The 26,109-nt window shown below is 39.7% G+C and overlaps 1 protein-coding gene across 5 annotated transcripts in view; it reads right to left on the reverse strand.

The window, feature by feature from the left end:
* HDAC10 (histone deacetylase 10) overlaps positions 1–26,109 on the reverse strand; it is a 236,388-nt gene that overhangs the window by 156,000 nt on the left and 54,279 nt on the right. For all 5 annotated transcript variants that reach the window (XR_008402807.1, XM_053716638.1, XM_053716639.1 and 2 more), the window contains exons 12-15: positions 12,794–12,900; positions 4,917–4,984; positions 3,218–3,467; positions 676–766 (exon numbers count right to left, since the gene is read on the reverse strand). Coding sequence is in view for 4 of the 5 variants with exons in the window: in XM_053716638.1 (XP_053572613.1) it covers positions 676–766; positions 3,218–3,467; positions 4,917–4,984; positions 12,794–12,900 (516 nt within the window). In the remaining variant the exon portion in view is untranslated. The remainder of the gene's footprint in view (positions 1–675; positions 767–3,217; positions 3,468–4,916; positions 4,985–12,793; positions 12,901–26,109) is intronic.

Genomic DNA, 26,109 nt, shown 5'->3' on the forward strand with positions numbered 1-26,109 from the left:
CTATGAGCCAACCTAGTTTTACTCTTCAATAAAATATGCAAAACAAAGCAAATTTGATAACAAAAGTAAATTGGGAAGTCGTATGCTCTATATGAATCATAAAAGTTTAATTTTGACTTTAAGAAAGTTTACAATGAAATCTCATGAGATCAAAGTGTGACAACACCACTGATGAAGCTGATTGGCTGTTATTTTTCCCTCCAACATGCAGCCATTAAAGTGATATTAGCATATGGGTATGTCCCTTTAAAACACATCGAGTTCCATAGTGAGCTTTGCAAAAAAATGTCAATGTTCTAACACAGAGTTTGTTATTTTTTCAACTACAAAGGTCGGTTAAACATTTGTGTGAAAGTAGCCGCCCTCCTCCTGGAGTTTGCCGTTTAACCAGTGTTTGCTATAACAGCCTCAGCTGTAGCATCCTCTTTTTCACGCTATCTCAGCTTATATAGAACACTACAGCAGTCTGCTGTTACTGTGAGATACCAAACCATGTGGTATTACAGGGATTTTGAGATATTTGATCTTAATGTTGTATTGATATGAAAAGTAATTACAAAGTGCGGAAAACAAGCCTAGCCCTGGAAAACCTGCTCAGTTACTTTGTGCAAGCTGCAGGGAACATTGCAACAAAGATTTAGTGAACACATATTTCGTATACAAGTATAAACGTACCTGCTTGTTCACAAGTTCCTTGAGAAGGGTTAACATTTTGCCCAGAGAACATATGAAGTTTTCATCTTGAAAAAGCTCACTATGAAAACAGCTGACAAAAAAACAAGTTGAAGTATCATAATTAAAGTTTCTCAATAAAGAAAGATAATACAAACAAAATTGGACTAAAAAACATGTTATTAGGCACAGCTTTTTCACTAGTTTACACAAACATTTTCTAATAAAGCTCAGTAAAAGGACATTACACACCACATCTTGATTTTGGGTCAAAATTGTTCTTTATGCAACGCTCCCTACAAAAAAAATAGACACTGTAACCTAGGTTTTCAGCATGGTGCATATTACCCACAACAGCTATTTGATTTGGAAATCCAAAGTTACAGAATTTGCCGGTTTGGCCTTGCTAGAGTTTTTTTAATGTCCGTTTAATAAATACTCTGAGATCACAGTGCTCTAAAACTAGAATATATTGACATTTGATATCACAAAACTACTAGTATTTTCACTAGACCTGCAAATAGGGAAAAAGTGTAGTGTGCAGCTTTAAATGTTACCTGAAACAGACTTTACCCAAAGACCTAGGGGTCTTGACAGCTGCCTCTCTAAACCATAAAATAAACAATTGCCCGCACACTGTTATTGAAGGTTTTTATTAAAGTTTATTATAAAAAAAACAAAGTAACCAGAAACGTATAGAAGTATCTGATTGTTACTGGTTATTAAACTGGTTTTAATAATTGAAATAAAAAAAACTGGCATTTTATCTTAATGCTTAACACACCTTATTTTCTTGTAATATTTGTGGAGGCATTTCCCTGTCAGCCAATGCAGTTATGAGATCGTCCTAATCAGCAAGTTAGCAGTTAATATATTGGTAAGAGATGGGCATGTACGCATTTTTTTTTCTTAACAGATTTAAAGTGATGGTAAATCCTAGTGTGTTTGAAATGCTAGGATTTACGAATGCTAAAAATAAATGGGACTTTCAGTCATGAAGTATAAAAAAAAATTCATACTAAAAGTTCCTTAACTTTCCTGCAGTTTGAGGGGCTGAGCACCTCCAGCCACCCACAGCAAAGAGATTAAGAGGTGGAATCGTCACCTTAGAGAAAAAAATAGCGCTTTGCCTTGGGCAGCCGAAGGCGCTCAGCCCTGCATAAACTGCAGGAAAATAAAGGAACTTTTAGCATGAAGTTTTTTATTTATACTTCATGGCTGAAAGTCTTCTTTATTTTTAGCACTGGTAAATCCTAGCATTTCAAAAACGATTGGATTTACCATCACTTTAATCTAACGTTTTTTTTCATGATGATAATAATAAAAATAGATACGTATAGATTTTATTACTGCTTTCATACATGAAAAATATTTTATTAAAGGGACATAATACTCATATGCTAAATCACTTGAAACTGATGCAGTATAACTGTAAAAAGCTGACAGGAAAATATCACCTGAGCATCTCTATGTAAAAAAGGAAGATATTTTACCTCACAATTTCCTCAGCTCAGCAGAGTAAGTTCTGTGTAAAAAGTTATACTTCACCTGCTCCCAGCTGCAGGTAAAAAAAAATTAAAAAAAATGAAGAAATGAACAGCAGCCAATCAGCATCAGCAGTGCTGAGGTCATGAACTCTTACTGTGATCTCATGAGATTTGACTTAACTCTCATGAGATTTCATAGTAAGCTTCCTTTACCTGATTGGTGAAATAATATGAGAGTGCACGATGCTAGTCCCTTCAGATGTCCCAGGACAAACACACTAAAATGCTGCTTAGAAATCCTTTACAATGGGAGGTGGCTACTGAGGAACTTTTGAGGTAAAATATCTTTCTTTTTTACATAGAGATGTTCAGGTGATATTTTCTAATCAGCTTTTTACAGCTATGCTGCATCACTCTCAAGTGTTTAAACATTTGGGTATTATGGCCCTTTAATCTATAATGTCCCTTTAACTCTTAACAGTTGTCTCACCAGAAAGAAAATAATTCTCATACCTGAGAAATTTCACCAACTGTTGTACTTTAAAATGGATTTTGTACTCAAAAGATTTACACATCACTAAAAGCTGATAAAACACTAAACTGAAAATTAAAAGTTTCATGATTCAGATCGAACATGCAGTTTTAAGAGACTTTCCAATTTACTTTCATTATCAAATTGTCTCTCAATTTGTCTCAATCTCTTTATATTAACACTTTCTAAGGTACCAGCACACAGTATATATGTATTGGAGTCTGTGATTGGCTGATGGCCATCACATGATACTGGGGGCCGGCAAATTAAAGTATATTTTGAAATCCGTTAGATTGTCTTTTTATTATGCACTTGTTGATTCTGCTATTTTACTGTATTTAATGTTTCTTTATGCTAAACCTAATTGTGTTGTATATTTAGAGTGCTTCCTGTTAATATTCACTAAGGGGAAAATGCCACAGTTCTATGTGTAGAGAGGGACACATACAGGCTAACACTATCACTTATCACTATTTTTTCTTGGTCATACAAATGTGTGTTCTTTACATGACATGCTACAACGTACCTGCTGTAGTGATGTATTTCTTCCTGTGCAGCTGCACGCTTCTCCACTTGCATGCTTTCAGGAAGAACAAGCGCATGCGCCTCAGATACCACAGCAGCAGTTCTAACAGGTGGTGAAGGATGCAGAATTTGCTTCATGTGAGTTTCCAGGAAGTCATTAACAGCAGCTGCATCCAGGAATTCCTGCTGTGCACCTGCATGGTCATCTGTGGGCTGATGCATAGTACTTGGATCTGATACTGGCTTAGTTCCTGCAAATAGATTTGATTATTATAATATAAAGATCATTTATTTTTCTTTGAAGAAGATACACAGTAGAGATTGTTACAATAGCACGTTTATTTTCAAAGTATACAAAATTATTTTGGTTACAATGAACCAGAATAAAAAATAGAATGCTTTAAAAATGAACAAATAAGTGTGAAATTAAAGGGACTCTAAAGACCTTGTGATTTTTAAAGACATTTCTGTTATCTTGCTATATAATAATATATCAACCAAGTTTAAAAAGACAGTAAAGTCAACATTAAACTTTCATGATTCAGATAGAACAATTTTAAACAACTTTCCAATGTATTGGGATTATCAAATTAGCTTTTTTCTCTTGGTATCCTTCGTTGAAATCTCAGGAGCTGCAATGCACTACTGGGAGCTAACCAAACACATCAAGCATTTAAGTACTTTAACCAATCAGCAGCAAGCTTCCAGAAGAGCATTGCTGCTTCTGAGATTACCTAGGTATTTTTTTTTATCAACAAAAGGATACCAACAGAAAAATATATAAAAGAAGTAAATTGCAAAGTTTAAAGGGACATTAAACCCGTATTTTGTCTTTCATGATTTAGATAGAGCATGCAATTTTAAAACACCTTTCTAATTTACTTCTATTATCTAATATGCTGATTGGCTCACCCATATGCATTGCTATTTCTTCAACAAAGGATATCTGAAAAATGAAGCAAATTAAATAATAGAAGTACATTGGAAAGTTGTTTAAAATTCCCTATCTGTATCATAAAACAAAACTTTGGAGTTTAATGTCCCTTTAAGACTTTAATTTTGAAATGACAGTCCCTTTAAACATTTTAAAAACAAAACAAAGGGACAGTCAACACCAAAACTGTTATTGTTTAAAAAAAAAAATAGATAACGCCTTTACTACTCATTCCCCAGCGTTGCACAACCAACACAGTTATATAAATATACTTAATAACATTTAAACTTCTAAACTTCTGCCTGTTTCTTAGCCACTATAGACAGCCTCTTATCACATGCTTTTTTATTAGCATTTCACAACAGGAGACTGCTAGTTCACGTGGGCCATATAGATAACATTGTGCTCACGCTTGTGAAGTTGTGCACAACACAGCACTAATTGGCTAAAATGCAAGTCAATAGATAATAAATAAAAAAAGTTGTGTGATCAGGGGCTGTCAGAAAAGGCTTAGATACAAGGTAATCACAGAGGTAAAAAGTATATTAATATAACTGTGTTGGTTATGGAAAACTGGGGAATGGGTAATAAAGGGATTAACTGTGTTTTAAAAAAATAACATTTATGGAGTAGACTGTCCCTTTAACACCTTCCTTGCTGTATTTTTTTTTTTCAATATCCAAACTCCATCAACAATTTGACTTATTAAAAGACACTATTTTAAAATAATCCCAACAAATACTGATAAGGATATAAACTGTATTACCTTCATGTGATAAACATTTCCAGTATGGTGTTTGTGCAGCTCTTACATTCTGCATTGATTCCAGGGCACTAAAGGAAAAAACATAATTTATGTAAGAACTTACCTGATAAATTCATTTCTTTCATATTAACAAGAGTCCATGAGCTAGTGACGTATGGGATATACATTCCTACCAGGAGGGGCAAAGTTTCCCAAACCTTAAAATGCCTATAAATACACCCCTCACCACACCCACAAATCAGTTTAACGAATAGCCAAGAAGTGGGGTGATAAGAAAAAAGTGCGAAGCATATAAAATAAGGAATTGGAATAATTGTGCTTTATACAAAAAAATCATAACCACCACAAAAAAGGGTGGGCCTCATGGACTCTTGTTAATATGAAAGAAATGAATTTATCAGGTAAGTTCTTACATAAATTATGTTTTCTTTCATGTAATTAACAAGAGTCCATGAGCTAGTGACGTATGGGATAATGAATACCCAAGATGTGGATCTTTCCACACAAGAGTCACTAGAGAGGGAGGGATAAAATAAAGACAGCCAATTCCTGCTGAAAATAATCCACACCCAAAATAAAGTTTAACGAAAAACATAAGCAGAAGATTCAAACTGAAACCGCTGCCTGAAGAACTTTTCTACCAAAAACTGCTTCAGAAGAAGAAAATACATCAAAATGGTAGAATTTAGTAAAAGTATGCAAAGAGGACCAAGTTGCTGCTTTGCAGATCTGGTCAACCGAAGCTTCATTCCTAAACGCCCAGGAAGTAGATACTGACCTAGTAGAATGAGCTGTAATTCTCTGAGGCGGAGTTTTACCCGACTCAACATAGGCAAGATGAATTAAAGATTTCAACCAAGATGCCAAAGAAATGGCAGAAGCTTTCTGGCCTTTCCTAGAACCGGAAAAGATAACAAATAGACTAGAAGTCTTACGGAAAGATTTCGTAGCTTCAACATAATATTTCAAAGCTCTAACAACATCCAAAGAATGCAACGATTTCTCCTTAGAATTCTTAGGATTAGGACATAATGAAGGAACCACAATTTCTCTACTAATGTTGTTGGAATTCACAACTTTAGGTAAAAATTCAAAAGAAGTTCGCAACACCGCCTTATCCTGATGAAAAATCAGAAAAGGAGACTCACAAGAAAGAGCAGATAATTCAGAAACTCTTCTAGCAGAAGAGATGGCCAAAAGGAACAAAACTTTCCAAGAAAGTAATTTAATGTCCAATGAATGCATAGGTTCAAACGGAGGAGCTTGAAGAGCTCCCAGAACCAAATTCAAACTCCAAGGAGGAGAAATTGACTTAATGACAGGTTTTATACGAACCAAAGCTTGTACAAAACAATGAATATCAGGAAGAATAGCAATCTTTCTGTGAAAAAGAACAGAAAGAGCAGAGATTTGTCCTTTCAAAGAACTTGCGGACAAACCCTTATCTAAACCATCCTGAAGAAACTGAAAAATTCTCGGTATTCTAAAAGAATGCCAAGAAAAATGATGAGAAAGACACCAAGAAATATAAGTCTTCCAGACTCTATAATATATCTCTCGAGATACAGATTTACGAGCCTGTAACATAGTATTAATCACGGAGTCAGAGAAACCTCTTTGACCAAGAATCAAGCGTTCAATCTCCATACCTTTAAATTTAAGGATTTCAGATCCGGATGGAAAAAAAGGACCTTGTGACAGAAGGTCTGGTCTTAACGGAAGAGTCCATGGTTGGCAAGATGCCATCCGGACAAGATCCGCATACCAAAACCTGTGAGGCCATGCCGGAGCTATTAGCAGAACAAACGAGCATTCCCTCAGAATCTTGGAGATTACTCTTGGAAGAAGAACTAGAGGCGGAAAGATATAGGCAGGATGATACTTCCAAGGAAGTGATAATGCATCCACTGCCTCCGCCTGAGGATCCCGGGATCTGGACAGATACCTGGGAAGTTTCTTGTTTAGATGAGAGGCCATCAGATCTATCTCTGGGAGCCCCCACATTTGAACAATCTGAAGAAATACCTCTGGGTGAAGAGATCTAGCACAAACTTACTTCACCACCTCCCTTGGAGGCAAAGTTTGTAAAACTGATTTGTGGGTGTGGTGAGGGGTGTATTTATAGGCATTTTAAGGTTTGGGAAACTTTGCCCCTCCTGGTAGGAATGTATATCCCATACGTCACTAGCTCATGGACTCTTGTTAATTACATGAAAGAAATACACACATGTTAATAAATAGATTAGTTTATAGACAGTTCCCCTCTTCTGAAGGAGGGGAACATTTTAATCCCCAAAACAACACAATAAACCTGGCACAGACCTTATCATGTGAGTGCTTCTATGACTGATCTATATCTATACATACTACAGTTTAGCCCCCCCTGCAGGAAGGAAGAAGAGTGTGCCCCCCCCCCATGTGTCTGCTTCAACTCTTCTGCTTCTATTAGGAATGAAGGTGAACCAGAGGTGCAGGTTCACAACCGCAGAAGCAGATGCAGGATCACACACTACTTCCTTTCTATGAGTGCGCTGCTTGCTGACAGTGACCTGGCCTGAGGGTAGGGGTAGCTGGCCTTATATGTAAAGGCACCCACAGTGGTCCTAAACCGTATCTTACTTGTCAATTTATGTACTCTCTACAGAAGTTATATAGTCAGTACTAAGTATACTACAAAATGTTCAATAAAAGATTATGGGCCACATTACGAGTGGCACGCTAACAGTTACAAGCAAGCGATATTGGGTTTATTGCATGTCGGATGTAGCGCTTGTATTACAATTTGAAAGTAAACGCAACCACTTGAGCCCAATTCAAGTTAACGAGTGTCAAGATAGTGTGACCTAAGAGCTCTGGTTAACTGTTTTGCGAAACAAAAAAGCATCACAAAACACCTCAAAATACATTACAACATATATACAACATCTCAGCTTTTTGCTTCAAATACTGCGTTAACACACAGCAATCCCCTAATGGGGTAAGTGCAGCTAAAACAAAAATATATCTACTACTGATGAGTTCTAATAAGAACGAAACGGCTGTCCAGTAGTGATTTTTGTATTTGTTGCACTTACGCCATTATTGGATTGCTGTGTGTCAACACAGTATTTGAAGCAAAAAGCTGAGATGTTGCATATCGAATTTGCATATCTTACCCAGAATCCTCTGGTGCATTGGTAACAATATATATGGAGTTTTTTTGGGTGAAGGCAAGCGGGGAGGGGATACTTGCCTAGATGTGCTAATTGCCTATGCAATAATTTCTATACATTTAATTTTGCGATATGGAGGATTTTAATCTCATGCTTTTAGCTCCACCATAATTTTAATGAAATTTTTTATATATATATATATATATAAAAAAATATACACATATACATATACACACACACATACATATACAGTGGGGCAAAAAAGTATTTAGTCAGCCACTAATTGTGCAAGTTCTCCCACTTAAGAAGATGAGAGAGGCCTGTAATTTTCATCATAGGTATACCAAAACTATGAGAGACAAAATGTGGAAACAAATCCAGACAATAACATTGTCTGATTTGGAAAGAATTTATTTGCATATTATGGTGGAAAATAAGTATTTGATCACCTACAAACAAGCAAGATTTCTGGCTCTCACAGACCTGTATCTTCTTCTTTAAGAGGCTCATCTGTCCTCCACTCATTACCTGTATTAATGGCACCTGTTTGAACTTGTTATCAGTATAAAAGACACCTGTCCACAACCTCAAACAGTCACACTCCAAACTCCACTATGGTGAAGACCAAAGAGCTGTCGAAGGACACCAGAAACAAAATTGTAGACCTGCACCAGGCTGGGAAGACTGAATCTGCAATAGGCAAGCAGCTTGGTGTGAAGAAATCAACTGTGGGAGCAATAATTAGAAAATGGAAGACATACAAGACCACTGATAATCTCCCTCGATCTGGGGCTCCACGCAAGATCTCACCCCGTGGGGTCAAAATGATAACAAGAACGGTGAGCAAACATCCCAGAACCACACTGGGGGACCTAGTGAATGACCTGCAGAGAGCTGGGACCAACGTAACAAAGGCTACCATCAGTAACACACTATGCCGCCAGGGACTCAGATCCTGCAATGCCAGACGTGTCCCCCTGCTTAAGCCAGTACATGTCCGGGCCCGTCTGAAGTATGCTAGAGAGCATTTGGATGATCCAGAAGGGGACTGAGAGAATGTCATATGGTCAGATGAAACTAAAGTAGAACTGTTTGGTAGAAACACAACTCGCTGTGTTTGGAGGAGAGAGAATGCTGAGTTGCAACCAAAGAACACCATAACTATTGTGAAGCATGGGGGTGGCAACATCATGTTTTGGGGCTGTTTCTCTGCAAAGGGAACAGGACGACTGATCCGTGTTCATGAAAGAATGAATGGGGCCATGTATCGTGAGATTTTGAGTGCAAACCTCCTTCCATCAGCAAGGGCATTGAAGATGAAACGTGGCTGGGTCTTTCAGCATGACATGGCCAGTAGGTGGAGCTGTCCGCTTGTGTTGCAGCAAACACATGCAAAGAAAAGCAAGCCAGACATGATCAATGGATCAGCTTTCAAAGGAACAAGATCTAGCAGCCACGTTCCCTTAGATGCAGACTCAATGCAGAGAACTGTTTGCAGAAAGAGGCAAGTAAAAAAACGTTTTTGTTCATTAAACTTAGTTTGATAATGATACAGTCTGTTGTGTGATTAAACACAGGCAGGCTGAAATTAATCAGTGTATAGCCAGACCTGAGCAATGGAGACGTTTTTAAAGGAATAAGATCTAGCAGCCACTTCCCTTAGCTGCAGAAAAATGCAAGTAAAAAAATGTTTTTCTTCATTAAACTTAATTTGATGATGATACAGTCTGTTGTGTGATTATTTTGTTTTTGTTCATTAAACTTAGTTTGATGATGATAATAGAGTCTGTGTTTGTGTGATAATTTTATTAAAGGGACATTAAACACTTTGAGATGGTAATATAACATGATAAATTGTATATAATAAAACAACCTGCAATATACTTTCATTATTTATTTTGTCCTCTTTGCCTGTAATTCCTTTCTGAAATTGTGAACTTTTCAGTTCCTGTTAGAAATGGAAGTGCAGAACATTGTTAAATTCAGCACAAGTGTTAATTTTAAACAACCTATCCCAAAAAATAATGAAAGCAAATTCAGCACGACCATTGGCTGCACACTCTAGTGACCTATTTATAACGGTCCCTAATTGGCCACAGCAGAGAAGGTAACACAAGTTAAAGCATGGCAGCTTCCAGTGTTTTATAGACACTAAAACTTTACACTTATTTTGTCACTTTTTAAACAACTAATGAAACTTTAAAAAATACATCTACATGTTAGTCATGGACTAATCTTTTCTTTGAATGCATCATTCTATCTAGCATGTATTTAGTGTTTAATGTCCCTTTAAGTGCGGTTTAGCAAATGTTTTTGTTTATTAAACTTAGTTTGATGATGATACAGTCTGTTGTGTGATTATTTAGTTTTTCTTAATTAAACTTAGATTGATGATGATAGAGTCTGTGTTTGTGTGATAATTTTATTAAGTGCAGTTTAGCAAATGTTTTTGTTTATTAAACTTAGTTTGATGATGATACAATCTATTTTATTAGGTTTATAATGCTGCTTAGCATTTAAAGTCTTCATTTCAAAGCTTTAAAAATAAAGTATTAGGTGTTACTTATGACAATTTTGAGAGGGGCCTGGAACCTAACTCCCTCACTTCCCATTGACTTACATTATAAACTGGGTTTCAATTTACAACCATTCCTTCTGGAACCTAACCCCGGCGTAAACTGAGGGCTACACATATACACATACACACACACACACACATAAATATATATATATATATATATATATATTTATATATATATATTATTTTTAATTTATTTATTTATTTTAATTTAGAGCCCTTTGCTGTCAAGTAGAAGAAAACATGAAAAAGAATATTTATGCAATATTCGTATTTAATAAAGGTTTTAACTATGTATTTACTGTAAATATTTCACATTCCAATGTTCTGCACCTAGCAGAATATGTTATGTATTTTTAATACAATATATATATATATATATATATATATATATATATATATATATATAGTTCCAAAATGATATGCACCCCTTGTATTCTGCATAAATAGCAGCAACCAGGGTGTTAGTCAGTTCCCAATAATAGCAATCTCCAATCTAATGACAGCACTCACTAGATTTGAAAAGATAAAAATGAACTTTTATTCAAAACATATTTTAAAACAGGGGAAAGTCCATGACGTTTCGATGCCTAACTGCCATCTTTATCAAATGTTCCCAGTGCTTAGGTCAGAGATATCACAGCATGATATCCCAAAGGAAGTCTATTTCAGTAGAAAAAAACAAACAAACAGTCTCATATACCCTCACCCGTGAAATCAACCAAATATTTTCACCTGTCGGGATCAAGCACGCTCTATTCGTAGAATCATGAACACCTCACTTCCAGGTGTATACTAAGATCCCATTGGTTAATGTCAGTACTCATTACAGCCACTCCACTGTTTCATTGAAGAAACTGCATGACTAATTATCATATTCCAAGAGGAGCGTGACGTTTGATTGCAGAGCGTTTCCTTACATACCACCCATATTGTCAGGGTAAACAAAAAATATCTCTCTGTATGTAGTACACACATATCTTGCTATGTATGTCTGTTGCAGCCCTCTATACAGTTCCTCCTGATATCATCTTGGGTGCAATTTAGGATTAAATTATTTTTTAATCAGATACGTTTTTAATTTGTTACCCTTGTTTACCCATGAACAACTATATTCTTCTAATGGGACCTGTGATATATTAAACCTCTATTCTCCTAAAAGTGATGTACAGTACTACATTGATACAATTAACCTGTGAGCAGAGACGCCGCTAACGTGATGTATGTGGATACCTCAATGAGTCCGACACATGGGACAGCTGACCCGATAACTTCTTTCCCCTGGTGAGTTTATATATACACCGGGATCGGCACTTATAAGATGGCCCTTTTACGCTAAGTACATGCGGAGGATCAGACCATACATGTATTATCTGACAATATGAGTGGTATGTAAGGTAACACACTGCAATCAAACGTCCCGCTCCTCTTGGAATATAATAATTAGCCATGCAGTTTCTTCAATTAAACAGTGGAGTGGCTGTAAGGAGTAGTGACGTTTACCAAGGGGATCTTAGTATACAACCGGAAGTGACGTGTTCATGAAAAGACTATTTTTTTTATAGACTTCCTTTGGGATATCATGCTGTGATATCTCTGACCTAAGCACTGGGAACATTTGATAAAGATGCCAGTTAGGCATCGAAATGTCATGGACTTTCCCCTGTTTTAAAATATGTTTTGAATAAGTGCAGTTTACTTGCAACTCGAAAAAAAAGCTTACTTCTAACGCAATTAACAAGCGAACGGAAGCAAGTGTTATGTAATCTGGCCATAATTTTTTTTTAATAAAGGGGTTCATAAATGATCACCTATGGAAACTTTCAGGTGACTGCAGTTCAGGATGTATTCATATTGGGACAAATTATAACACACAGGCTACCCTGCATCTCATAATCTGGGATCGCTAAGCATAACTTGATCTTTACTTTCAAGTCAACCTGATCTAAAGACCAAGCCTACAATATAAGGGCAACATTTAAGAAAATAAGTTGTATATAGAATGTCAAGAGATTCCTTGATGGAAAGAGCCTTTCTTCCAATGTGCTGAAGAGGCATTATTCTGGTTATTTTTTTTATTTTTTTTTAAATCTTTTGTATTTTTGTTAATGAAGAAAATGATAATACATTCTTGTTGAAAAGGTTACCTGTGGCATGGAACCATTTCTCCTGATAGGATGGGTAGTTGGTCACCAAGTAATGTTCTCACAGTCATGGCGACAGATTCTGCCAGTGACCTCAGATGATATCCACCCTGCATGAAGCACGAACGTATAAACACATTATGTTTAGGATTCAGATTATTATATACATACATGCATGCATGTAGTCCCTCGTCCAATGGTTATAGAGCAGCCCAGGGTCTTCCATGTAATTTGTATCTCATTTTTAACTCTAGAATACCCCACAAAATACATATACTCCCTTTTTAGTTCCCCTTACACATGTAATCCATTCTCCCTTAGTGAAAATGAGTCCCATCATCTAATGGTCTCTGCAATAGCGAGATCATCTAAGCAGTCTCATCAGTACTGTGAGGTCCATTAAACAATTTCAGAAAGGCAAATTCTAGCTTGAGAATGGTTTATCTAGCCATGCAAAGTTCTGGATGTGACGGAAAGACTTTAAACGATACTGGCTGCCCATCACTGCTATTGTGAAGTAAATGCTGTATTCAGTACGTGCTGGATGATACCACTTGTTATAGTATGGATTGCCAAAGAACACCTTTAAAAGGGACACTAAACACTAAATACATTTCATGCACCTCCCTATAATCATGGCATATGAAACCTAAGTTACATTGCAGGTTACTGCTACTGCGCATGTGTAAAGACGTCAGTTTTTGCCACAGCTATCTCTCAAATGCCATGAATTATAAATGTAATAATAGTATATTTTGTATCTGCTGGGCCTGCTGAAAAAAAAAAATAGTTTGTGTGGGTCACTTACAAAAAGATTTAAATGTAGGTAGCAAAAAAGCTAAAAATTGGCTCAGAACTGGGGTGAACAAAGGCTCACCAGTCAAAGGGTTAGAGAGCAATTGATAAGACAAAACAAAGTTGATGCATAATTAAGATGCACCAGATATGAACACAGAGTAGCTAGGCAGCTTTTAATCTATTGGAAACTTTAAAGGGACAGTCTACCATAGAACTGTTATTGTTTTAAAAGATGGATAATCCCTTTATTACTCATTCCCCAGTTTTGCATAACCAACACAGTTATATTAATGTACTTTTTACCTCTGTGATTACCTTGTATCTAGGAACGTTCTTCCAGCCCCCTGATCACATGACTGTGACTGTTTATTATCTATTGTCTTAAATTTAGCATTGTGTTGTGCTAGATCTTAAATAACTTTCTGTGCCTGAACACAGTGTTATCTATATGACCCACGTGTACTTTCTGTCTCTTTGTGTTGAAAAGAGATTTGAAAAGCATGTGATAAGAGGCAGCCCTCAAAGGCTTAGAAATTAGCATATGAGCCTAGCTATGTTTAGTTTAAACTAAGAATACCAAGAGAAAAAAGCAAATTTGATGATAAAAGTAAATTGGAAAGTTGATTAAAATTAAAAGTCCTATTTGAATAATGAAAGTTTAATTTATACTAGACTGTCCCTTTAAGCCAAAAAAAAAAAAGGGACATTAAACCCAATTTTTTTCTTTCATGATTCAGATAGATCATACCATTTTAAACAGCTTTCTAATTTACTTCTGTTATCTAATTTGCTTCATTTTCTTGATATTCCTTCCTGAAAAGCATATCTAGATAGGCTCAGTAGCTTCTGATTGGTGGCTACACATATTTGCTTCATGTGATTGGCTCATCCATGTGCATTGCTATTTATTTAACAAAGGATATCTAAAGAATGAAGCAAATTAGATAAAAGAAGTAAATTGGAATATTTGTTAAAATTGTATTCTCCGTCTGAATCATGAAAGAAAATGTTTGGGTTTAATGTCCCTTAAGTATGAACAAACTGTTGTAAACATGGAAGAAAAAAGGCTTAGCTTAAACTTCAACGTGAACATATTTGCGGTTCTGACATCTTTTGAATAAAAAGTGGATATGGTGAACACTGGACTCTGGAGGAAGGGACAGTGCTGGCCAACTGACTGTTCGCACTTCTCACAAATGCGAACTGTAGGAAGGAAATGAAGGCTATGGTTTAGTCAGTAGCGCCTTAGGCTGACTGTCAGTGGATGAATAAGGGGTTAAGAATTCAGTGATATCAGAATTATCTGGCAAAGTATCGACCAAAAAGGTGATAGGCAATATCAGGTTCAATAAACTAATATGCACCAATGGTTAATAATATTACGATGGACCGAAAATCTTGAAAATCTTGTTTGAATTTTAATTTGAAGAATAAAGGCTGTTTTTATATATTCTTTGGATATTGGGATCGCCTCCTTTTTTCTTTTTTGATACCTTATTAAGGATTACAAGGAATCCTTTCTAGATACCCTCTATCCCCAAGCATTTTAGAGGCATCTGAGGGCGAACAAAGTGCTCACTTATTACGGAGCAAACACAGCTTCTTTGGCGACACTGTTTGAAAATTCTTTGGCATTTACTTGCATGGGATTGGCTGACCACCCACCACGCGACCCAGTACACGGACTCTCATTGGCTGTTTGCACCTGGAGACAAACCAGAACCGGCTAAACAAAGAGCCGCATAGCTGAGGTACCTGCAGGCGCAGTACCTGACGAGCAGCGGCTGAATGGATTGACCGTTCCCTGGGAGGTGTCGACGAGCAGTTGGAGCGCCTGGATAGCTCTATTTCCGCATGTGGTGGATGCTCGCCAGACGGAAGTTGCACGGTCGGTGTGAGTGAGTCCTTCTATTGTATCCCCCAAAGGAATACATTTGTAATTACATACAGGGAAACCATTCTTGACTGCAGTGTAAATGTTTGACAAGTGCTCTTTTTGCCATATCGCCAAAGACATTTATATGAGGCTGTGAACTGCCACTTTAAAATATTCGGCTCACAAGGGTTAAACACGGAATTATCCTTTTCTTACAGCTTCACAAACTGTAATTACTACTTGAGCATTTAACTGTTTTGGAAACCGAAGAAAGAAATAACCCACACGGCTATCCTTTACCCCTTGTTCCGTTGCACTGACTTTGCATTTAAAACTTTGGATGACATTTAACCCCTTAACGACCAACGACGTATGGGGTACGTCCTGCAAAAAAATGCAGTTAATGACCAAGGACGTACCCCATACGTTGTTGGTCTTTGAAAGCAGTGGAAGCGATCCTGATAGCTTCCAGCTGCTTTCATGTTATTGCAGTGATGCCTCAATATTGAGGCATCCTGCAATAACTGTTTTTAGCCATCCGATGCAGAGAGAGCCACTCTGTGGCCCTCTCTGCATCGGCTATCGATGGCCGTTATCGTTGGTGGGTGGGAGCTCATCCAGGGAGGCGGGTGGGCAGTCATTGGTGGAGGAGGGGGGAGGGATCTAGTGCGGGTGCGTGCGCATGAAAACAGCATCAATATGCTGTAGATCTGGAGGGTGGGAGAGAGGACTGGGGAGGGTGGGATTTTAAAATCAAGGCATCTGGGAGAGGGTGGGGGGTTGGATGTTGAGGGGGGGGGGCAGCTACACTACAGAAATAAATAAAATATTTAATAAAATAAAAAATAAAAAATACATTATTATTTTTCAAACTGGGTTTTGGCAGACAGCTGCCAGTACCCAATATGGTGCCCAATAAAGGCAGAGGGGGGGTTAAAGAGCTGTTTGGGGGGGGGGGGATCAGGGAGGTTGGGGGCTAAGGGGGGTCCTACACAGCAGAAGAATTATTATATTTTTTTTTAAAAAAAAACCTAAACCCCCCCAAAAAAAACTTTTATTTTAGTACTGGCAGACTTTCTGCCAGTACTTAAGATGGCGGGGACAATTGTGGGGTGGGGGAGGGAAGGGAGCTGTTTGGGAGGGATCAGGGGGTGGGATGTGTCAGGTGGGAGGCTGATCTCTACACTAAAGCTAAAATTAACCCTGCAAGCTCCCTAATTAACTCCTTCACTGCTAGACATAATATACGTGTGATGCGCAGCTGCATTTAGCGACCTAACTACCAAAAAGCAACGTCAAAGCCATATATGTCTGCTATTTCTGAACAAAGGGGATCCCAGAGAAGCATTTACAACAATTAGTGCCATAATTGCACAAGCTGTTTGTAAATAATTTCAGTGAGAAACCTAAAATTGTGAAATATTTAAAGTTTTTTTTAATTTGATCGCATTTGGCGGTGAAATGGTGGCACGATATACCAAAATGGGCCTAGATCAATACTTGGGGTTGTTTACTACACTACACTAAAGCTAAAATTAACCCTACAAGCTCCCTACATGCTCCCTAATTAACCCCTTCACTGCTGCGCATAATACACGTGTGGTGCGCAGTGGCATTTAGTGGCCTTCTAATTACCAAAAAGCAACGTAAAAGCCATATATGTCTGCTATTTCTGAACAAAGGGGATCCCAGAGAAGCATTTAAAACCATTGTGCAATAATTGCACAAGCTGTTTGTAAATAATTTCAGTGAGAAACCTAAAGTTTGTGAAAAAAATTGTGAAAAAGTGAACATTTTTTTTTATTTGATCGCATTTGGCGGTGAAATGGTGGCATGAAATATACCAAAATGGGCCTAGATCAATACTTTTGGTTGTCTTCTAAATATATATATATACATGTTAAAGGATATTCAGGGATTCCTGACAGATATCAGTGTCCCAATGTAACTAGCGCTAATATTGAAAAAAAGTGGTTTGGAAATAGCAAAGTGCTACTTTTATTTAGTGCCCTATAACTTGCAAAAAAAGCAAAGAACATGTAAACATTGGGTATTTCTAAACTCAGGACAAAATTTAGAAACTATTTAGCATGGGTGTTTTTTGGTGGTTGTATATGTGCAACAGATTTTGGGGGTCAAAGTTTGAAAAAATTGTTTTTTTTCCATTTTTTCCTCATATTTTATAATTTTTTTAATAGTAAATTAAAAGATATGATGAAAATAATGGTATCTTTAGAAAGTCCATTTAATGGCGAGAAAAATGGTATATAATAATATGTGTGGGTACAGTAAATGAGTAAGAGGAAAAACAGAATTTATGTTTACCTGATAAATTTCTTTCTCCAACGGTGTGTCCGGTCCACGGCTTCATCCTTACTTGTGGGATATTCTCTTCCCCTACAGGAAATGGCAAAGAGAGCACCCAGCAAGAGCTGTCCATATAGCTCCCCCTCTGGCTCCGCCCCCCAGTCATTCGACCGATGGTTAGGAGAAAAAGGAGAAACTATAGGGTGCCGTGGTGACTGTAGTGTATAAAGAAAGAAATTTTTCAAACCTGGTTAAAAACCAGGGCGGGCCGTGGACCGGACACACCGTTGGAGAAAGAAATTTATCAGGTAAACATAAATTCTGTTTTCTCCAACATTGGTGTGTCCGGTCCACGGCTTCATCCTTACTTGTGGGAACCAATACCAAAGCTTGAAGGGATGAAGGGAGGGAGCAAACCAGGTTACCTAAACGGAAGGCACCACGGCTTGCAAAACCTTTCTCCCAAAAATAGCCTCCGAAGAAGCATAAGTATCGAATTTGTAAAATTTGGCAAAAGTATGCAGAGAAGACCAAGTTGCTGCCTTACAGATCTGATCAACAGAAGCCTCGTTCTTGAAAGCCCATGTGGATGCCACAGCTCTAGTAGAATGAGCTGTAATTCGTTCAGGAGGCTGCCATCCGGCAGTCTCATAAGCCAATCGGATGATGCTTTTCAGCCAAAAAGAAAGAGGTAGCAGTAGCTTTCTGCCCTCTCCTCTTACCAGAATACACAACAAACAAAGATGATGTCTGTCTGAAATCCTTTGTTGCTTCTAAATAGAACTTTAAAGCATGGACCACATCTAGATTGTGTAACAAGCGTTCCTTCTTTGAAACTGGATTCGGACACAGAGAAGGAACAACAATTTCCTGGTTAATATTCCTGTTGGAAACGACCTTTGGAAGAAAACCAGGCTTGGTACGTAAAACTACCTTATCTGTATGGAATACCAGATAGGGAGAAGTACACTGCAAAGCAGATAATTCAGAAACTCTTCTAGCAGAAGAAATAGCAACCAAAAACAGAACTTTCCAAGATAGTAACTTAATATCTATGGAATGCATGGGTTCAAACGGAACCCCCTGAAGAACTGAAAGAACTAAATTTAGACTCCAAGGAGTCATGGGTCTGTAAACAGGCTTGATTCTAACTAACGCCTGTACAAACGCCTGTACATCTGGCACTGCTGCCAAACGTTTGTGTAACAAAACAGACAGAGCAGATATCTGTCCTTTTAAGGAACTAGCTGACAAACCTTTATCCAGACCTTCTTGGAGAAAGGAAAGTATCCTAGGAATTTTAATTTTACTCCAAGGGAATCCCTTGGATTCACACCAACGGATATATTTTTGCCATATCTTATGGTAAATCTTCCTAGTTACAGGTTTTCTGGCTTGAACCAGAGTATCTATGACTGTATCTGAAAACCCACGCTTAGATAGAATCAAGCGTTCAATTTCCAAGCAGTCAGTTGGAGAGAGACTAGATTTGGATGTTCGAACGGACCTTGTACTAAAAGATCCTGCCTCAAAGGTAGCTTCCATGGTGGAGCCGATGACATATTCACCAGGTCTGCATACCAAGTCCTGCGTGGCCACGCAGGGGCTATTAGAATCACAGAGGCCTGCTCCTATTTGATCCTGGCTACAAGCCTGGGAAGGAGAGGGAACGGTGGAAATACATAAGCTAGGTTGAACGACCAAGGCACCACTAATGCATCCACCAGTGTCGCATTGGGATCCCTGGATCTGGACCCGTATCGAAGAACCTTTGCGTTCTGGCGAGACGCCATCAGATCCATATCTGGAATGCCCCATAGTTGAGTTAACTGGGCAAAAACCTCCGGGTGGAGTTCCCACTCCCCCGGATGAAAAGTCTGACTCCTCAAATAATCCGCCTCCCAGTTGTCCACTCCTGGGATGTGAATTGCAGATAGGTGGCAGGAGTGATCCTCCGCCCATTTGATGATCTTGGATACCTCTCTCATCGCTAAGGAACTCTTTGTTCCCCCCTGATGATTGATGTACGCTACAGTCGTCATGTTGTCCGACTGGAACCTTATTAATTTGGCCTTTGCTAGGTGAGGCCATGCCAGGAGCGCATTGAATATCGCTCTCAGTTCTAAAATGTTTATCGGGAGAAGAGACTCTTCTCGAGACCATAGACCTTGAGCTTTCAGAGAGTCCCAGACCGCACCCCAGCCTAAGAGACTGGCGTCGGTCGTGACAATGACCCATTCTGGTCTGCGGAAACTCATTCCTTGAGACAGGTGATCGTGAGACAATCACCAGCGGAGAGAATCCCTGGTTACCTGGTCTACTTGAATCTGGGAAGACAAGTCTGCATAGTCCCCATTCCACTGATTGAGCATGCACAGTTGTAATGGTCTTAGATGAATTTGAGCAAAAGGAACTATGTCCATTGCTGCAACCATCAATCCTACTACTCCATGCACTGAGCTATGGAATGCTGAAGAACTTGATAAGCGTTTAGAAGCTTTGACTTTCTGACTTCTGTCAGGAAGATCTTCATTTCTAAAGAATCTATTATTGTTCCCAAAAAGGGAACTCTTGTTGACTGAGACAGGGAACTCTTTTCTACGTTCACCTTCCACCCGTGAGATCTGAGAAAGGCTAGAACAATGTCTGTATGAGCCTTTGCTTTGGAAAGAGACGACGCTTGGATTAGAATGTCGTCTAGGTAAGTTGCTACAGCAATGCCCCTCGGTCGTAGAACCGCTAGAAGGGACCCTAGCACCTTTGTGAAGATTCTGGGAGCAGTGGCTAAACCGAACGGAAGAGCCACGAACTGGTAATGTTTGTCCATGAAGGCGAACCTCAGGAACTGATGATGATCTTTGTGGATAGGAATATGCAGGTACGCATCCTTTAAGTCCACGGTAGTCATATATTGACCCTCCTGGATTGTTGGTAAAATTGTCCGAATGGTTTCCATTTTGAATGATGGAACTCTGAGGAATTTGTTTAGAATTTTTAGATCCAGAATTGGCCTGAAAGTTCCCTCTTTTTTGGGAACTACAAACAGGTTTGAGTAAAAACCCAGACCTTGTTCCGCTGTTGGAACTGGGTTTATCACTCCCATTTTTAATAGGTCTCCTACGCAAAGTAAGAATGCCTGTCTCTTTATCTGGTCTGAAGATAAGCGAGACATGTGGAACCTTCCCCTTGGAGGAAGTTCCTTGAACTCTAGAAGATACCCCTGAGAGACTTTTTATAGTGCCCAGGGATCCTGAACGTCTCTTGCCCAAGCCTGAGCAAAGAGAGAAAGTCTGCCCCCTACTAGATCCGGTCCCGGATCGGGGGCTACCCCTTCATGCTGACTTGGTAGCAGCAGCAGGCTTCTTGGCCTGTTTACCCTTGTTCCAGCCTTGCAATGGTTTCCATGCTGGCTTAGGCTGGGAAGAGTTGCCTTCTTGTCTGGAGGCCGCAGAATTAGGATTCGGTCCTTTCCTGAAATTGCGAAAGGAACGAAAATTAGATTTGTTCTTAGCCTTGAAAGGCCTATCCTGTGGGAGGGCATGTCCCTTTCCACCGGTAATGTCTGAAATAATCTCTTTCAATTCCGGCCCGAAAAGGGTCTTATCCTTGAAAGGAATATTAAAGGGACACTGTAACCAAAATTTTTCTTTTGTGATTCAGATTGAGCATGACATTTTAAGCAACTTTCTAATTTACTCCTATTATCAAATTTTCTTCATTCTCTTGGTATCTTTATTTGAAATGCAAGAATGTAAGTTTAGATGCCGGCCCATTTTTGGTGAACAACCTGGGTTGTCCTTGCTGATTGGTGGATAAATTCATCCACCAATAAAAACATAATGTATGCTTACCTGATAAATTCCTTTCTTCTGTAGTGTGATCAGTCCACGGGTCATCATTACTTCTGGGATATTACTCCTCCCCAACAGGAAGTGCAAGAGGATTCACCCAGCAGAGCTGCATATAGCTCCTCCCCTCTACGTCACTCCCAGTCATTCGACCAAGGACCAACGAGAAAGGAAAAGCCAAGGGTGAAGTGGTGACTGGAGTATAAATTAAAAAATATTTACCTGCCTTAAAAACAGGGCGGGCCGTGGACTGATCACACTACAGAAGAAAGGAATTTATCAGGTAAGCATAAAACATAATTTATGCTTACCTGATAAATTCCTTTCTTCTGTTGTGTGATCAGTCCACGGGTCATCATTACTTCTGGGATATAACTCCTCCCCAACAGGAAATGCAAGAGGATTCACCCAGCAGAGCTGCATATAGCTCCTCCCCTCTACGTCAGTCCCAGTCATTCGACCAAGAATCAACGAGAAAGGAGTAACCAAGGGTGAAGTGGTGACTGGAGTATAATTTAAAAGATATTTACCTGCCTTAAAACAGGGCGGGCCGTGGACTGATCACACAACAGAAGAAAGGAATTTATCAGGTAAGCATAAATTATGTTTTCTTCTGTTATGTGTGATCAGTCCACGGGTCATCATTACTTCTGGGATACCAATACCAAAGCAAAAGTACACGGATGACGGGAGGGATAGGCAGGCTCATTATACAGAAGGAACCACTGCCTGAAGAACCTTTCTCCCAAAAATAGCCTCCGAAGAAGCAAAAGTGTCAAATTTGTAAAATTTGGAAAAAGTATGAAGCGAAGACCAAGTTGCAGCCTTGCAAATCTGTTCAACAGAGGCCTCATTCTTAAAGGCCCAAGTGGAAGCCACAGCTCTAGTGGAGTGAGCTGTAATTCTTTCAGGAGGCTGCTGTCCAGCAGTCTCATAGGCTAAACGTATTATGCTACGAAGCCAAAAAGAGAGAGAGGTAGCGGAAGCTTTTTGACCTCTCCTCTGTCCAGAATAAACGACAAACAGGGAAGAAGTTTGGCGAAAATCTTTAGTTGCCTGCAAGTAGAACTTGAGGGCACGAACTACATCTAGATTGTGTAGAAGACGTTCCTTCTTTGAAGAAGGATTTGGGCACAAGGATGGAACAACAATCTCTTGATTGATATTCCTGTTAGTGACTACCTTAGGTAAGAACCCAGGTTTAGTACGCAGAACCACCTTGTCTGAGTGAAAAATCAGATAAGGAGAATCACAATGTAAGGCTGATAACTCAGAGACTCTTCGAGCCGAGGAAATAGCCATTAAAAACAGAACTTTCCAAGATAATTTTATATCAATGGAATGAAGGGGTTCAAACGGAACACCCTGTAAAACGTTAAGAACTAAGTTTAAACTCCATGGCGGAGCAACAGCTTTAAACACAGGCTTGATCCTAGCTAAAGCCTGACAAAAAGCCTGGACGTCTGGATTTTCTGACAGACGCCTGTGTAACAAGATGGACAGAGCTGAAATCTGTCCCTTTAATGAACTAGCTGATAAACCCTTTTCTAACCCTTCTTGTAGAAAAGACAATATCCTAGGGATCCTAACCTTACTCCAGGAGTAACGTTTGGATTCGCACCAGTATAGGTATTTACGCCATATTTTATGGTAAATCTTTCTGGTAACAGGCTTTCTAGCCTGTATCAGGGTATCAATAACTGACTCAGAAAAACCACGTTTTGATAAAATCAAGCGTTCAATTTCCAAGCAGTCAGCTTCAGAGAAGTTAGATTTTGATGTTTGAATGGACCCTGTATCAGAAGGTCCTGTCTTAGAGGTAGAGACCAAGGCGGACAGGATGACATGTCCACTAGATCTGCATACCAAGTCCTGCGTGGCCATGCAGGCGCTATTAGAATCACTGATGCTCTCTCCTGTTTGATTCTGGCAATCAATCGAGGAAGCATCGGGAAGGGTGGAAACACATAAGCCATCCCGAATTTCCAAGGTGCTGTCAAAGCATCTATCAGAACCGCTCCCGGATCCCTGGATCTGGACCCGTAGCGAGGAAGTTTGGCGTTCTGGCGAGACGCCATGAGATCTATCTCTGGTTTGCCCCAACGTCGAAGTATTTGGGCAAAGACCTCCGGATGAAGTTCCCACTCCCCCGGATGAAAAGTCTGGCGACTCAAGAAATCCGCCTCCCAGTTCTCCACTCCCGGGATGTGGATTGCTGACAGGTGGCAAGAGTGTGACTCTGCCCAGCGAATTATCTTTGATACTTCCACCATTGCTAGGGAGCTTCTTGTCCCTCCCTGATGGTTGATGTAAGCTACAGTCGTGATGTTGTCCGACTGAAACCTGATGAACCCCCGAGTTGTTAATTGGGGCCAAGCCAGAAGGGCATTGAGAACTGCTCTCAATTCCAGAATGTTTATTGGAAGGAGACTCTCCTCCTGATTCCATAGTCCCTGAGCCTTCAGAGAATTCCAGACAGCGCCCCAACCTAGTAGGCTGGCGTCTGTTGTTACGATTGTCCAGTCTGGCCTGCTGAATGGCATCCCCCTGGACAGGTGTGGCTGATGAAGCCACCATAGAAGAGAATTTCTGATCTCTTGATTCAGATTCAGAGTAGGGGACAAATCTGAGTAATCCCCATTCCACTGACTTAGCATGCATAATTGCAGAGGTCTGAGGTGTAGGCGTGCAAAAGGTACTATGTCCATTGCCGCTACCATTAAGCCGATCACCTCCATACATTGAGCTACTGACGGGTGTTGAATGGAATGAAGGGCACGGCATGCATTTTGAAGCTTTGTTAACCTGTCCTCTGTCAGGTAAATCTTCATTTCTACAGAATCTATAAGAGTCCCCAAGAATGGAACTCTTGTGAGAGGAAAAAGAGAACTCTTCTTTTCGTTCACTTTCCATCCATGCGACCTTAGAAATGCCAGAACTAACTCTGTATGAGACTTGGCAGTTTGAAAGCTTGAAGCTTGTATTAGAATGTCGTCTAGGTATGGAGCTACCGAAATCCCTCGCGGCCTTAGTACCGCCAGAAGGGCACCCAGAACCTTTGTGAAGATTCTTGGAGCCGTAGCCAATCCGAATGGAAGAGCTACAAACTGGTAGTGCCTGTCTAAGAAGGCAAACCTTAGATACCGGTGATGATCCTTGTGGATCGGTATGTGAAGGTAAGCATCCTTTAAATCCACTGTGGTCATGTACTGACCCTCTTGGATCATGGGAAGGATTGTCCGAATAGTTTCCATTTTGAACGATGGAACTCTTAGGAATTTGTTTAGAATCTTTAAATCTAAGATTGGCCTGAAAGTTCCCTCTTTTTTGGGAACCACGAACAGGTTTGAGTAGAACCCTTGTCCTAGTTCCGACCGCGGAACCGGATGGATCACTCCCATTGTTAACAGATCTTGTACGCAGCGTAGAAACGCTTCTTTCTTTATCTGGTTTGTTGACAACCTTGACAGATGAAATCTCCCTCTTGGGGGAGATAATTTGAAGTCTAGAAGGTATCCCTGAGATATGATCTCTAGTGCCCAGGGATCCTGAACATCTCTTGCCCAGACCTGGGCGAAGAGAGAGAGTCTGCCCCCCACTAGATCCGGTCCCGGATCGGGGGCTCTCGGTTCATGCTGTCTTTGGGGCAGCAGCAGGTTTCCTGGCCTGCTTGCTCTTGTTCCAGGACTGGTTAGGCTTCCAGCCTTGCCTGTAACGAGCAACAGCTCCTTCCTGTTTTGGTGCAGTGGAGGTTGATGCTGCTCCTGTTTTGAAATTCCGAAAGGGACGAAAATTAGACTGTCTAGCCTTAGCTTTGGCCTTGTCCTGAGGTAGGGCGTGGCCCTTACCTCCCGTAATGTCAGCGATAATTTCTTTCAAACCGGGCCCGAATAAGGACTGCCCCTTGAAAGGTATATTAAGTAATTTGGACTTAGAAGTAACATCAGCTGACCAGGATTTTAGCCACAGCGCCCTGCGTGCCTGTATGGCGAATCCTGAGTTCTTAGCCGTAAGTTTGGTTAAATGTACTACGGCCTCCGAAATGAAAGAATTAGCTAGTTTAAGGACTCTAAGCCTGTCCGTAATGTCGTCTAGCGTAGAGGAACTAAGGTTCTCTTCAAGCGACTCAATCCAAAATGCTGCCGCAGCCGTAATCGGCGCGATACATGCAAGGGGTTGTAATATAAAACCTTGTTGAACAAACATTTTCTTAAGGTAACCCTCTAATTTCTTATCCATTGGATCTGAGAAAGCACAGCTATCCTCCACCGGGATAGTGGTACGCTTAGCTAAAGTAGAAACTGCTCCCTCCACCTTGGGAACCGTTTGCCATAAGTCCCGAGTGGTGGCGTCTATTGGAAACATCTTTCTAAATATAGGAGGGGGTGAGAACGGCACACCGGGTCTATCCCACTCCTTAGTAACAATTTCAGTTAGTCTCTTAGGTATAGGAAAAACGTCAGTACTCGCCGGTACCGCAAAGTATTTAT

The sequence above is a fragment of the Bombina bombina genome, chromosome 6 (assembly GCF_027579735.1).
Source record: "Bombina bombina isolate aBomBom1 chromosome 6, aBomBom1.pri, whole genome shotgun sequence".
NCBI classification, from domain to species: domain Eukaryota; kingdom Metazoa; phylum Chordata; class Amphibia; order Anura; family Bombinatoridae; genus Bombina; species Bombina bombina.